This window comes from Rhinatrema bivittatum, chromosome 7 (genome assembly GCF_901001135.1).
Source record: "Rhinatrema bivittatum chromosome 7, aRhiBiv1.1, whole genome shotgun sequence".
Lineage (NCBI taxonomy): Eukaryota > Metazoa > Chordata > Amphibia > Gymnophiona > Rhinatrematidae > Rhinatrema > Rhinatrema bivittatum.
Window position 1 is genome coordinate 132,216,590 of NC_042621.1, and position 14,128 is coordinate 132,230,717.

The following is a 14,128-nucleotide window of genomic DNA, read 5'->3' on the forward strand; positions in this document are numbered from 1 at the left end:
CAGAGGCACGTTTTCTAAAAGAGGTGGTGCTACACTCCACAATCTCAGGCCCATCCGTGGCAACATCAGATCCCTAAGTCCCAGATAGCAACCCAGAAAACACCTGGGATGGAGTTTTGACTGGATCATAGAGAGCATAACTAAGATCCCAATACCCGTGCCAGAGGACCTTCCTGTCGGAGGTAGGCTGCAAGTTTACGTAAATTTATGGCCCAGTGTAACTTTGGATGTGTGGTCCTCGGCATAGTCAGAAGCGTGTAGAGATTGAATCTATTGGGAATCCTGCCAAACTGACTGGACCTTAGTTATGGTCACTCATCTTATCAGTAACTGCTACAGAAGGAGCTCTCCTCCCTCTTACAGGCCAATGCAGTCAAGCCCAGTCCACCAGGGGAAGGAGGGCAAAGATTCTACTCCAAGTATTTCCTGATTCCAAAGAAAACAGGGGGACTTTGGCCCATCCTAGACCTAAGATCCTTGAACAAATTTGTCGAGAGAGAAAAGTTCAAGCTGATTTCCCTGGATATGTTAATCCCCTTTCTGCATAGAGGAGACTGGCTATGCTCTCTAGATCTAAAAAATGCTTACACCCTCATAAGAGCTATTCCATGGTCATAGGAAATATCTCTGGGGTTGGAGGGGGCATTACCTCTAGTATCGCATGCTGCTGTATGGCCTAATGTTAGCCCCACAAGTTTTCATCACAAGTTGGAGGTGCACATCTATCCCTATCTGGATGACTGGTGGGTCAACAGCACACCTCTAGCAGGAACAGCAGAATCTATACACATGACCATCCAGGTGTTGGTATTACTAGGGCTCATAATCAATTAGCCCAAGTCTCATTTGAGCCTGTCACCTCAATTGGAGTTCATCAGAGCTCTATTAGACATGACTCAGGTGAAAGCCTTCCTTTTGCATCAAAGGGCTGTCACCCTGATGTCCACAGAGGAAAGCATCCAGATGAGTCAGCAGACATCAGCATGGAACATGTTGAGGCTGTAGGATCTCATTGCATCAGCTACCATATATACTTATGTATAAGCCAACCATTGTTTAACTTCCTAAACTGGAAAAATGCAAAACCCACATAAAGACCACGGTTCAAAATTTGATAGCCTACAGTGCTGCTTGCAAAGAACTGTTAGAAATGGGCTGCTATTTTTAAGCAGGACTCTACTGAGCATCCCTTTTTTTAAAATAAAGTAAACATCTCCATATATGTCACTAAAATCCTTCAAAATAATCATCTTCACCATCTGTGGTGTCAAATAGTTGTTCAAAATTGGCATTGGTTATCTCATCGGCGTACATGTTCTTGTATTTGTCATCCATTGTCATTTTCGCCGTTTTCATAGACACTGCTCTTATATAGCACATCGTCTTTGGTGCTGTCCACGGCATTGCTTATACGGCACATCATGAAAGAATGGTGAACGATGTTTGAAGGAATATCATCTCAAGCATCTTTGATCCATTTTGCAACAAGGTCAATATCTGGCTTAAATTCTCTCCTCTGGTTACACATGCGTCTCCATAGTACATCCACTCCTGCCCTATCCTAACATGATCTTTGAAGGGCTTGTTTAAGGAAAACATCAAGCGGCTGCAGCTCTGAAGTCAGGCCACAAGGTATAACAGCCAATGTTATGCTTTCACATTTATATTTGCACTAACATGCTAATCCATAATGAACAGCGATGGATCCATCATGATGCACGCCAGCCACAACTCATGGTGGCCAGTTTTTAGTCTAAAATTTTGCTATCTTGTGCACGTAAGCCAAAAGCATTTTTAAAGGCTTATTTCATGGAAGAAATTTCTAGGTTTATACACAAGCATATACTGTATATATGTCACTCCCTTGGCACACTTCTTTATGTGAAGAGCCCAATGGATACTCTGTCACAGTGGCTGCAGGCCACTCAGGACCTATGGGACAGTATCCATGTCATGCAACTGCTCAAGGATTCCCTACACTGGTGGTGGGACAATTCCAGTCTGGTCAGGGGCTACCCCTTCCAGATTTCTCTGATTTATAAACTGTTTTTACAATGGATGTATCCATCCTGAACAAAGGAACTCATGTAGAGTGGCTCCATATCCAAGGTCTTTGCTTGGGAGAAATTCTATCAGATAAACTTCCTAGGGCTAAGAGGAATCTGGTATGCTCTAAAGACATTCAGAGATCAGTTATCCAACAAGGTCATCTTAGTTCAAACGGACAGCCAGATGGTGATGTATTATATCAACAAGACCTGAGCCATCTCTCAAGACATGGTTCTCAGGACCACACACCTGGCTGGTAGAGAGAATATCCTGATGGGTAGACTTAGTCCTTAGAACCCCACGAATGGTCCCTGAACTGGAGGGTGGTAAATAAGATATTTTGCCAATAGAGCACACCTGCAATGAATCTGTTTGCAACCTCTCTGAATAAGAAGGTTTCATTTTTCTGTTTCAGAAAAAGGGGGCAGAGCAAACTAGCCTTGGATGCCTTTTCTCCTAAATTGGGGCAGGGATCTTCTATACACATGTCCTGTAATTCTGCTAGTTGTGAAGACTTTGTTGAAACTTAAGCCCGAATTTTTGATGGGCCACGTATGTAAAATCTGTGGGTTATGAGCGTGGTCGGGCCGTGAGCATGCTGAGCACATTTTTAAAAAGTCCCGGCCACGTGTGTAACCCCTGATATGCACAGAAGTGCCGGGCCATCGAAAAAGGGCAGGAAGGGGGCCGGCCGGGACAGCATCCATAAGGCCCTGTCCCAGGGAAGCATGCGCTTGCCAGCTGCCGGCACGTGGAACTTATTTCTGCTCCAAAGGAGCAGTAAATATAAAAACAAAAAATTTGGAGATATCTAAGGTTAGTTTAGGGGTCAGGGAGGAGAGGGGAAAAGAGAGGAAGGGTAGGTAGGATATAGGAAAGTTTGCTACCAGTCCGCTCCTTAATTGGAGCGGACTGGGAGGGAACTGGGCAAAGTTCTGATCATGTCGCCGCGTGTTCTTTACAAAATTCCTCCCCCCCCCCCCCCCCCCAATATGCAGAGGAGACCGCCTGCCCGCACATGCATGGAAATTAAAATTTGGCGCGCATGTGTCTGCGGGAATTGCATTTTATGCCATGCATGCGCCAACATGCACATTAGAAGATCATCGCATCCATGTGCACACACCGGGAACCACGCACACATCGCACACAAGCTTGTTTGAAAATCGACCCTTTAGAGAACAGAAGCTTCTTTTTGGTCAAGACAGATCTGGTTCCCTTTCCTCAGAGAGATGGCCATCAAGGGACCAATCAGAGTGGGGACTTCCCCCAAACTTCAACCCTTGGGATTAGGGCAGGTTAAGTCATCCCAACATCAGGACCCTGGTGCCCATTTCTTGGATGTTGGGAGGTTGACCCTGCAACCCCTTGATCTGAGGATGTACTTGAGTACTTTTGGCTTCAAGAGAGAATTGTACTAGAAAGTCCTATGGATTTAAGTGGAGGAGGTTTGCTTTGTGGTGTGAGCATAAGACCCTAAATACTTTCTCCTGCTCCACACAAACTTCTTAATGTATCAGAGTCTGGCCTTAAACCAACTCAGTAAGAGTTCACCTTAGTGCAGTTAGTGTTTACCATCACCAAGAAGAAGGTAAATTCATCTCTTTACAACCTTTAGTTGTCTGATTTTTGCAGGGCTTGTTTCATCTGAAGCCTCCCATAAGGCTTCCTTCTGTGTCTTGTGACCTCAACTTGGTTCTTCACAGCTTATGAAAGCTCCCTTTTGAGCCACTATGCTCCTCTGACCTGGAAGGTCATACTTTTGAGGGTGGTTACTTCAACACACACAGTGAGCTTCAGGCTCTAAAAGCTTATGCACGTTATAAGTTACTAGAAGTTTTTTTCATGCTAGGGTGGTCTTAACGAACCTGTCCGAAGTTCTTGCTTAAGGTAGTGTCAGAATTCCATGTTAAATAGTGCAAGCACTGCACAGTTTGGACTGCAAGAGAGCCTTGGCCGCCTATCAGGAGCGGAATGATGCCCATAGAAAATCCAGCCAGCCTTTTGTTTCTTTTTATACCAGCAAACTGGGGATAGTCCTTGTCAAACACTTTCTCAAATTGGCTAGCTGCCAATCCGCTGTCCTCAGAGAAAGCAGAGTTGCTTACCTGTAATGGATGTTCTTCTCGGACAGCAGGATGTCAGTCCTTATGAAACCTGCCCACTTCCTCATGGAGTTTATTTTTGTTGAAATTAAAAAAAAACAAAAACTGAGGGGCTCCAGTGTGGACACATAGTATAATGGCATGCATGAACATGCTCAATGAGGCACAGTCAAAGTTCTAGAAACTTTGACATAAGGTTTCCTGCTGGGCTCCATCATTTGTCCACTAGTTGGACCAGTCTATCTCTAGGTTATCCAGACCCCTTTGGTTTTCATCCTGCACGCCCCCCAGTTTACCCAGACACCTCACCCAGTTGCTTTAGGCCTAAAACAAATTTTCTTCATACCTACACCTTTTCAAGAGCAGAAGTAATTAAGTATGGGTAACAGTCCAATACACGCTACGAGCATGGGATTTAAAATCTGTATTTATGCGTGTAAATGTTGGCCCTGCTCCAGAACGCCCTTGACATGCTCTAACTCTGCCCCTTTTTCCCTGTGTATTTTAATTGCGTTACAAAATATTTCAAAAATATATATTTGGGACTCAGATTGGACTCTCCTTTGTGGCAATGATTATAAATACAAAGTAGGCACCTGTTCAATGTATAAGACACAGGACCCCGTTTATATGGTGCAGTCTGTGCCTTTTTCTATGAGGTCCAGTTAAGGTGTTTCTAGACTCATTTGTATTGTATATTAGGGTGAAATCACATTTTTTTGTATTTGTTTCTCTTTTCACTCTGAGTGGGTTCTTTTGTATACTGTACTGTACCAAATCCTGATAGTTCATCTAACACCATTGCACACTATTAACGCAAGCATCAGCATTATAAGAAACCAGTAGGAAACTCGCAAGTGACTTGTACTTACTAGAATTTTATTTAAATGGACACACCTCAACCCCAGCCCAGATAAGACAGTTGTGTTACTATTCATCTGAACATTTAAGGTGCTGTAAAAATTTAAGGTTTCCTTTTGCAGAAGGTATCTTAAGGCTAATGACTGGGGCAAGGGTGGCCAATAAAATATTCCATCATTGAACCTCAAGTGAGAGTACCAGTAAGTAATCTGAAGTCTAAATCCTCAGGTATAAAAAGTAACCAGTGGTAACTCCACACGAGTAAGTGAAAACTTCAGCCAAGGTCCATTTAGGTAGTTTTTTCCAAGGAATTGGGGCAAGATGAATCAGAAAGACAAGAATTCAAACAGGTAGGAACAAGCAATGATCCAAATAGGCCGGGAGAAATAGAGTAGCAGGAAATAGATGCCTGAAGCCTGTTTCACCAGCAGTGTACTTGCACATCAGCTGGGTTTAAATACCATCACCAATCAGGATTACTCATTTCTGCACCAGTGGGGTGCTCCTTTGAGGCTTCTGATAGGAAACATTTATTGCTGGGTCTATAGGAACCCAAGAGGCTGTAGCTTGGTGGTCCAGTCTCTGATCTCAAGAGCTGCTGGTTAAAGATCATTGAAGCTTGACAGATGTCTTTTGCCCATTATCCAAAATAATTGGGCATCCCCTAAATAGGACTCTCTCACATATTGGCCCCATTTATTTACCTGACCAAAAGTAAAAACAAGGGAGAATCTTGTCATGAAACTTGCTGGATCAACATAAGAGCACAGCCAGAATATTCTGACTGCAGCACTGGCTCTTGTATACTCCACTGCAGAGTACTGTTCTGCCTTATGGTTCTGTAGCCATCACACAAAGGTGGCTATTATGAAGACTGTGACAGTGACTCTCTAGCCCAGCTGAGCAGCTCCTCCTGCTGGTTCATATTATCCCACCTGCTATTTGATGTGATTTCTTTCAAAATTTCCCCTCAAAAAAAAAACCAAGCCCTTAGCATAAAACTTTGGCTGGACCTCATACACCAGGAGACAGACAACTTCATCCCCTTCATTAGTGAAGCATAATCACTGGTTCAATTCAATTTTTCATTCAAAAAGTAGTGAATCCTTCCCCTATAGTGCAAAATTTGTGCATGTCAACTTCCTACAAGTTTAACTGAGCAGAGGTGAATACCAATTTCATTCATAAAAACTTAGCAAATCCTTCAATCCTCCACAAAATCATTTAAAATCCTGCTGTCCATTTTGGGATTGATTTATTTCCAGATTAATTGCCTCTCCCATGAGGTTACAGAGCAGTATATAGTAAAGAAAACATAAATAATTAAAATCACATAAATTCCAGTATAAGCCAATACAGAATTACATTACAAAAGCACAACTTTAAGCAAAAGCCTTTGCAAAAACCATGTCTTGCACTGTTTTCATAAAGTACAGGCTGGCCCATGGAAAAGTAGCCTGCCTCCAATGTACTGGTATTGGAGGCAGGCTACTTTTCCAAGGGCCATCCTGTAGTTAATGTGTGTTGCTGGAACAAGCCCACTATCCAGATAGAATTGTCAAACACATGCGACGTAGTATATAAACATGTCATTACTTGACCCTTCAGCAAAGGTGTGTGGTTTTTATCCCCCCTCATGGATATTAATCACATGATGTACAAGTGGAAGATAGGATGGCCCAAAGGGTGACTGCAGCAATGCATCTCAGACCAGGGAGCATATTGCACTAATCTGTTGCAGGTGGCACCTCATTTTTCCAGATGGCATCTCTGAAAGACTGGACATCACATCATATGAAAAAAAAGAATTTGTAGCCAAGAAGTCCCATCTGTGTGGGTTGTTTCTCCTGCTTGCTATTAAAGTATTATTTCTTACCTGTAAATGTCATTCTCTGAAAGCAGCAGGACAGTGATTCACACTTCCATATTTGGGAGTTGTTTCTACTCCATTTGAATTATTTAATAATTTAGCTAAGCTACACAGTCAGCTAAAGAGCAGTAAGTCCAGCAGCACACAAGAAGCCTCCCACATATGCCCAAAGTTTTTGGAATAAGCTATGGAAAACCCTTAGGCAGACACACAAATGGAGGTTGTGAGACCATCAGTGTGGATCATTGTCCCACTGCTATCAGAGAACAATTACAGGTAAGCAGCTACATTTGACTGCATATTCGACAGTCCTAGTTGAGGTTTCAGTGGAGTATTCTGTAATGTCAGCAGCCTTTGTAAAAGCTACTTTCCAGTTCAGTGACTCCATGGTATGTTCACACTGAACACAGTGATGTCCTCTCAGAATGTTTGGTCGCCATATTTTTTGTTATTGCTTTTTGGATTGGATAGAAAGCAAAGCTCAGGATGACAAGAACCAACAGCACTGGATTCACAGCAGAATTTAGATCGCATGCATAGATGAGGTCAGTGACAGTTGGAAAGTAGGACTTAGCATGTATACAAGACCCAGTAGCACAGTGCTGAATGAAGAGCAGGGTTATGCCAGATGGAGAGGAGGAATCAGGGGGCATGCTCACAAAGCAGTGCAACATTAGATAAAGAGTAGGGCTCAGGGTACATGCACAGGAGCACAGTTTTGAATGGAGGAAAGGGATAAGAGTGCAGGCGCACAAAAGAAACCGTGTTGGATGGGGTCAGTGCCTGAATGGGAGAGTAGAGTTCAATTTGTATGCACCCACAGGAGTGCAATGATGCGTGGAGAATAGGGCTAGGATATATGCACAAAGTGGAACACGACGGTGGATGAAGATTAGGGCTTAGGGTACAGTGCTGGATAGAGAGCAAGGATCAGGTTGTGTACGCATAGGAGTGCAATTCTGGATATAGAGCAAGGCTCAAGTTGCATGCGTACACAGGATGACAAAACTGGATATGTGGTGAATAGTTCTTTTTCTGCATATAGGGGGCAGGAACCCAGGAGAAAGTACTGATTGAGATTCTATGCACAAGGACTAATGCTGAAATTAAAAACATAGTGATGTGTTATAAATCAGAGTTTGGAAGAGACATTGAAAAAGATATCCGCCATGACACCTCAGGACATTTTGAGAGACTGCTTATATCTATGTGCCAGGTAAGCAGACAAACATTATTTGATTATATGGAAGAACTTGTTTGGTAGCTACCCATGATCTGTGAAAGGTTAGACATGAAAAACATCACACTACATCAGTAAAATGAGTTCTGATTGATAGGGTGCCTGCATGCCTATTTATTGGAAGGTGTTAGTATTTTGCAGTATTTCTGTTTGAGATTTTTTGTATTATAATTATAATTAAAAGAAATTACATTAACCAGGGAGCACAAAAAATAATTAGCATACAGTCTCTTTTGTGTTGTGCTGTATTACTGCTATAAATTGAAATAGTAAAACAAAATAAGACCTGTTCTCTCAAGTCTAAACTGCCTTTGTGACTTTTAAATGTATATAAATCTTGATTTTAGCACTGTTTAGGAATGTTTGACAAGCTTTAGTTAATTATTTTCAAAATATCATCATATTTATGCAACAGTAATAGCAAAATGAATAGTTTGTATTTTTGTTTATATTTTTTTCGGAGTTAACCTCATATAAAATGGCGGGCTTTGTTCAATTCAAAATGCCCTGTTAACCATATAGTACTTGTGCGGTCACTTCGATACCATTTAGATACCAAACCGTCACTATTATAATCATAGGTTACTCCAGTTTACGTTTTTGTCATAGGTTAATCCAGTTTACGTTTTTGTAAGGCAGTAATATAAAGGTAGCACTTATCATATATAGGCGGTGCAGCGGAACTATCTGGCTGGCTGGAGACGGCCCGACACGGCTCGTGTTTCTGATAGCTTCTTCAGGGGCCCAACATGTGCCAGTTTGTTTTCCAAATCTGCCCAAGAATAATTCTGCTACCCGGCTGCAATGTTACGCAATGACAGCTTTTCAAAATGATGGATCCAGCTGTCATCGTGTAACATTGCAGCCGGGTAGCAGAATTATTCTTGGGCAGATTTGGAAAACAAACTGGCACATGTTGGGCCCCTGAAGAAGCTATCAGAAACACGAGCCGTGTCGGGCCGTCTCCAGCCAGCCAGATAGTTCCGCTGCACCGCCTATATATGATAAGTGCTACCTTTATATTACTGCCTTACAAAAACGTAAACTGGATTAACCTATGACAAAAACGTAAACTGGAGTAACCTATGATTATAATAGTGACGGTTTGGTATCTAAATGGTATCGAAGTGACCGCACAAGTACTATATGGTTAACAGGGCATTTTGAATTGAACAAAGCCCGCCATTTTATATGAGGTTAACTCCGAAAAAAATATAAACAAAAATACAAACTATTCATTTTGCTATTACTGTTGCATAAATATGATATTTTGAAAATAATTATATAAGAGTTCATCATATATTTGCAGTTATTGTTCTAGTGTCAAGCTTTAGTTAATGACACAAATCTCAAGAGCAACCATTCCTTAGATTCAAATAGTCCATCATTGTTATCCTGGTAGATACTTAGCTTGTATTCAGAAAGTTGTTGCAAAGCAGAACAACTATACCTTAATCAGACTTGTCTGAGAATGTCTTGACTTTAAATTCAGATTTTATCTCTGCATTTTCTTTCTCCAAGGACAAGCAGAATGATGTCATAAGTGGGTGACATCATCCATTGCAGTTCAGCTCAGAACTTTTATGTCAAAGTTTCTAGAACTTTGACTGTGCCTCACTAGACATGGCCACCATCCCATTATGCCATGGATCCGTGCAAGGACTCGTCAGTCTCTTCTCTTCTTCGGTTCCTCATGATACATGTATCCTTTGCTTGGGGCCATTGCATGATGTTTGAAGATGTCACCTGTACACAGCCACAACCCCAAAAGGATGATAGTCCTGTCTGGAGTTAATGGAGAAGTGCTTTGTCACCGAAAGACCATCCTATCAACATCAATGGACTCGGAGTTGCACCGGACTCTAGTGATACTTCGAGGGGGGCATCATACTCCATCAATATCGAGCATCAGTAAGGACCAGAGAGACAAGTGCCTGCCTCCTCCCACTCAAAATGACAGATTCTGCATCTTCGATTCCAGCATTGAAAAATGTTGATGCCAGGCATCAAGCAAAGGTGAAGAAGCATCGACATTAATCTCCATTGGTACATGGTACCCAGAATAGGGACATTCTGACTGTAGCCATGAATCCCCTGAAGCTGTCGTGTAGGAAGGAGAGTTCATCTTCAGAACAGTCCTGGGAGCTGCACCAATTTCTGGAATGCTCTACGAAATGCCCTATGCCAAATTTCAAATACTAAGGAATTAAAAAAATCATTAAAAACATACTTCTTTAGAGAAGCATTTAGAATTACTGAATAAAAGATTAAGTAGATCCATTTTCTTTTATTATGTTTTGTTATGTTATTTTAATTTTCCATCTTTGTTTTGTTAAATTTAAAGTTAATTTTATTTTATTTTAATATCTTTTAGGATAAAGATATTTAGTAATATTGATAGTGATAAGTTACTATGTAATTTTAATCATACTTTTTATTATTTTTATTTTTATTTTTTCTTTCACTTTATGAAAGAATAGTATTTATTATTTTGCTCATTATTGTAAACAGTTTATGTTCAAATCTAATTTGCTAAAGACGGTGTATAAAAAGTCTTTAAATAAACGTTGGCCATCGATACACCTCTGGTTTCCCAGGAAGATGAGGCTACTCCTTCTGTTTTCTAGTTAGTGCTGGCATCTGCTGTTTTTGAGAAGCAATTGGACAAGGCACCGTGGAGCCTCACTACTCTGCATCAAGGTCTTCGGAACAGGTGCACATAAACGTCCAGCCATTGCCTAAGTCCTTACAGCTGTTTGGCAGCCCAGCGCAAGTGCTGGTGCTGATGCCAGTTCCCGAAGGGGAATCTGCGTTTATGGCGGATGCCCCAATAGTGATCTCCAGCCCATTGGGGAAGGAAGCTTCCCTGAAATACAGAAGTCCCTGAGATTCTAGACCCCCAACAGGCAAGTGTTTCCTTCTCCGAGGCCTTGTCTGCAAGACAAACAACCTCTGGGTCTTTGCTACCAGCATACCAGTTGGGATCTGACTCTGCATACTCCTTAAGATACAGCTACAGATGATGAACTTCAGTCAATGGTGGGAAAGGAATGTAGAAAACACATGGGTCATTCTACCTTTGTTTTTGAGATGGTATCGAGTGTGTTTGACCTGGGGATTGGCATCCACAGATTTATCTGGCTCCAACCTTCAGTCCTCCCACATGAGGTCCAGGAAAGACTCACTGACATGCCATTCCCTGGAGAGAATCTCTTCGGAGATGGGATCAAGGGACCAGTGGCACAGATCCGTGAGCACTGTGCAACACTTCAGCAGTTCTCCACAGCCATTCCAGACCTACACTTCTCTGCCAGAAGTAACCTTCAGTCTCATATGCAGCAGCCTCCTTGCCCCCACCTATGGCAGCAGAGGGATTCTAAGCCACAGCCAGTACTCCCATTCAAAACCTGGGATAGGTTTTGACTGGACCACAGAGAGCATAGTCTGTACCCTTGTACCTGTGCTGGAGGACCTTTATCTCTGAGGCAGGCTGAAGTTTTATGTAAACCGTTGGCCCTGTGGAACTTCATACACTTGAGTCCTCAGCTTCATAAGAAAAGGGTACAGATTGCATCTATTGGGTTTTCTACGAAAATCAACCTCCAGATTCCAGTTGGGGGAACACTGCATTAGGAATTGCTTCAGAAGGAGCTCTTTTCCCTTTTAGAGACCAAGGCAGATGAACCTGTTCCACCAGAGGGGAGAGAGTATGGATTCTATTCCAAGTACATCCTGAATAAAAACAAAACAAAACAGGAGAATGCCATTCCATTGGCTTTGAACAAGTTTCTGGAAAGAGAAAAATTCAAGATGGTTTCCCTAGGCATCTTAAACCCCTTTTGCAAAAAAGGGGACTGACTATGCTCTCTTGATATCAAGGATGTTTACACCCACATAGAGAATTCCTGTGATGTGTGACTATCTCACATTTTATAGTGAAGGATCACGTACTACCTTTTGGCCTAGCGTCAGCAATGCATGTGTTCACCATATTCCTTGCTGTGGTTGCAGTGCACTTATGCAAACTAGGGGTGCATGTGTGTTCCTATCTGGATGATTGGCTGGTCAAGAGTACGTTGCAGGAGGGTGCAACAGAATTGATGTGCAGAATTATCAGGTGTTACCTGGGTTAATCATCAGCTATTCTGGTCCCACTTAAGCCTTTAACTGGAATTTATTGGAACTCTGATGAATATTATTCAAACAAAAGCCTTCCTTCTACTACAGAGAGCTATCCCATTGATACCCACAGTGGAAAGGATACACTAAGTCAGAGAAATCAGATGGAACTTGTTGAAGTTGTTAGGCCTTATGACATCAACAGTCCATATAACTCCCTTAGCACATCTCCATATGAGGAGAGTCCAAAGGAGCCTCAAATCTCTGGTTTCAGGTCACTTAGGATCTTTGGGACAGCATCCGCATCACGCAACCACTCAAGGATGCTCTGTTCTAGTGGAAGAACAATTAAAATTTGACTAGAGGCATACCCTTCTAAATTCCTCCAGTCCAAATAGTCCTAACCATGGATGTGTCCAATCTCAGGTGGGGAGCCCATATAGAAGGGCTCTGCATGCAAGGTCTTTGGTTTGCTCAAGAAAAGCTTCTCCAGATAAATTTCCTGAAGTTAAGGATGGTTCGTATGCTCTGAAGGCTTTTGGAGATTGGTTGGCCAGCAAAGTGATAATGATTCAGAGAGATAATCAAGTTTGCAATGCTTTACATCAAATTGCAGGGAGGCATGGGATCCTACATCTGTGTCAGGAGTCTGGCCAGTTTTGGGGCTGAGCCATCTCTCAAAGAGATTATTCCCTCAGAACAGAAAGATTCCACATTTCTGTTTCAGGAAATGGGCACAAGGCAAGCTAGCCTTGGATGCTTTTGCCCTTTCTTGTGGCAAGGGCCTGCTGGACGCACATCCTCCGATACCACTAATCACAGAACATATAGCAATATATGGTTTAATGGGACGCAGCCAGCATGGATTTCCACAAGAAAAGTCTTGGTTTACCAAACTACTACATTTTTTTTTTTAAAGGGGATAAATGTGGATAATAATCTGGTAGACATAGTATATTTGGATTTTCAGAAGGCATTTGACACGTGATAGGAAGCAATGACCTATTGTGAAATGTAAGCTGGTTAAAAGATAGGAAACTGAGAATAGGACTAAATAGTTTTCTCAGTGGAGAGAATTAAACAGTCAAGTACTTCAGGGATCTGTACTGGGACCAGTGCTTTTTAATATATTTATAAATGATTTGGAAAAAGTAACAGTGAGGCAATCAAATTTACATACAAAAATTATTGCAAGTTGTTAAATCACAAGTGTGTAATGAGAAACTACAAGAGGACTTTGCGAGACTGGGTATCCAAATGGCAGATGAAATTTAATGTGGACAAGTGCAGTGTGATGCACATAGGGAAAAGTAAACCACACTGTAATTAGACAATGTTAGGTTACATATTAGTTTCTACCCAGCATAAAGATCTGGGTGTCGTCATGGGCAATACTTTGACATCCTCTGTTTAGTGTGAGGAAGTGATCAAAAAATCAAAAGTGAAGAATTATTAGGCAAGAAGTGGCGAATAAAACAGTGTCATAATACTTCTGTGTCACGCCATGGTGAGACCACACCTAGAGTACTGTACACAATTCTGGTCGCCATATCAAAAGAGAAATATAGTTGAACTAGAAAAGAAACAGAGAAAGGCGACCAAAATGATAAAAGGTTTTGGAATGGCTATGAGGAAAGGCTAAAGATGTTAGGGCTGTTCAGCTTTGAGAAGAGATGGCTAAGGTGGGGGGGGAATATGATAGATGTCAAAGTTGAGTGGAATAGAACAGGTAAATGTAAACCGGTTATTTACCCTTTCAAAAAATATAAAGACTAGTGGACATTCCATGAACTTAGTAACACATTTAAAACAAATTGAAGAAAATTATTTTTCACTGAACGTATAATTAAGCTCTGGAATTAATTGCTGGAGAATGTGGTAAAG

At 41.7% G+C, this 14,128-nt stretch overlaps 1 protein-coding gene across 1 annotated transcript in view; it reads left to right on the forward strand.

Moving 5' to 3' along the window:
- The window catches only part of ANXA7 (annexin A7), a 169,930-nt gene that overhangs the window by 127,511 nt on the left and 28,291 nt on the right, over nucleotides 1–14,128 (forward strand). Inside the window, exon 9 of the mRNA XM_029609149.1 lies at nucleotides 7,931–8,101. Within this exon, the coding sequence (XP_029465009.1) occupies nucleotides 7,931–8,101 (171 nt within the window). The remainder of the gene's footprint in view (nucleotides 1–7,930; nucleotides 8,102–14,128) is intronic.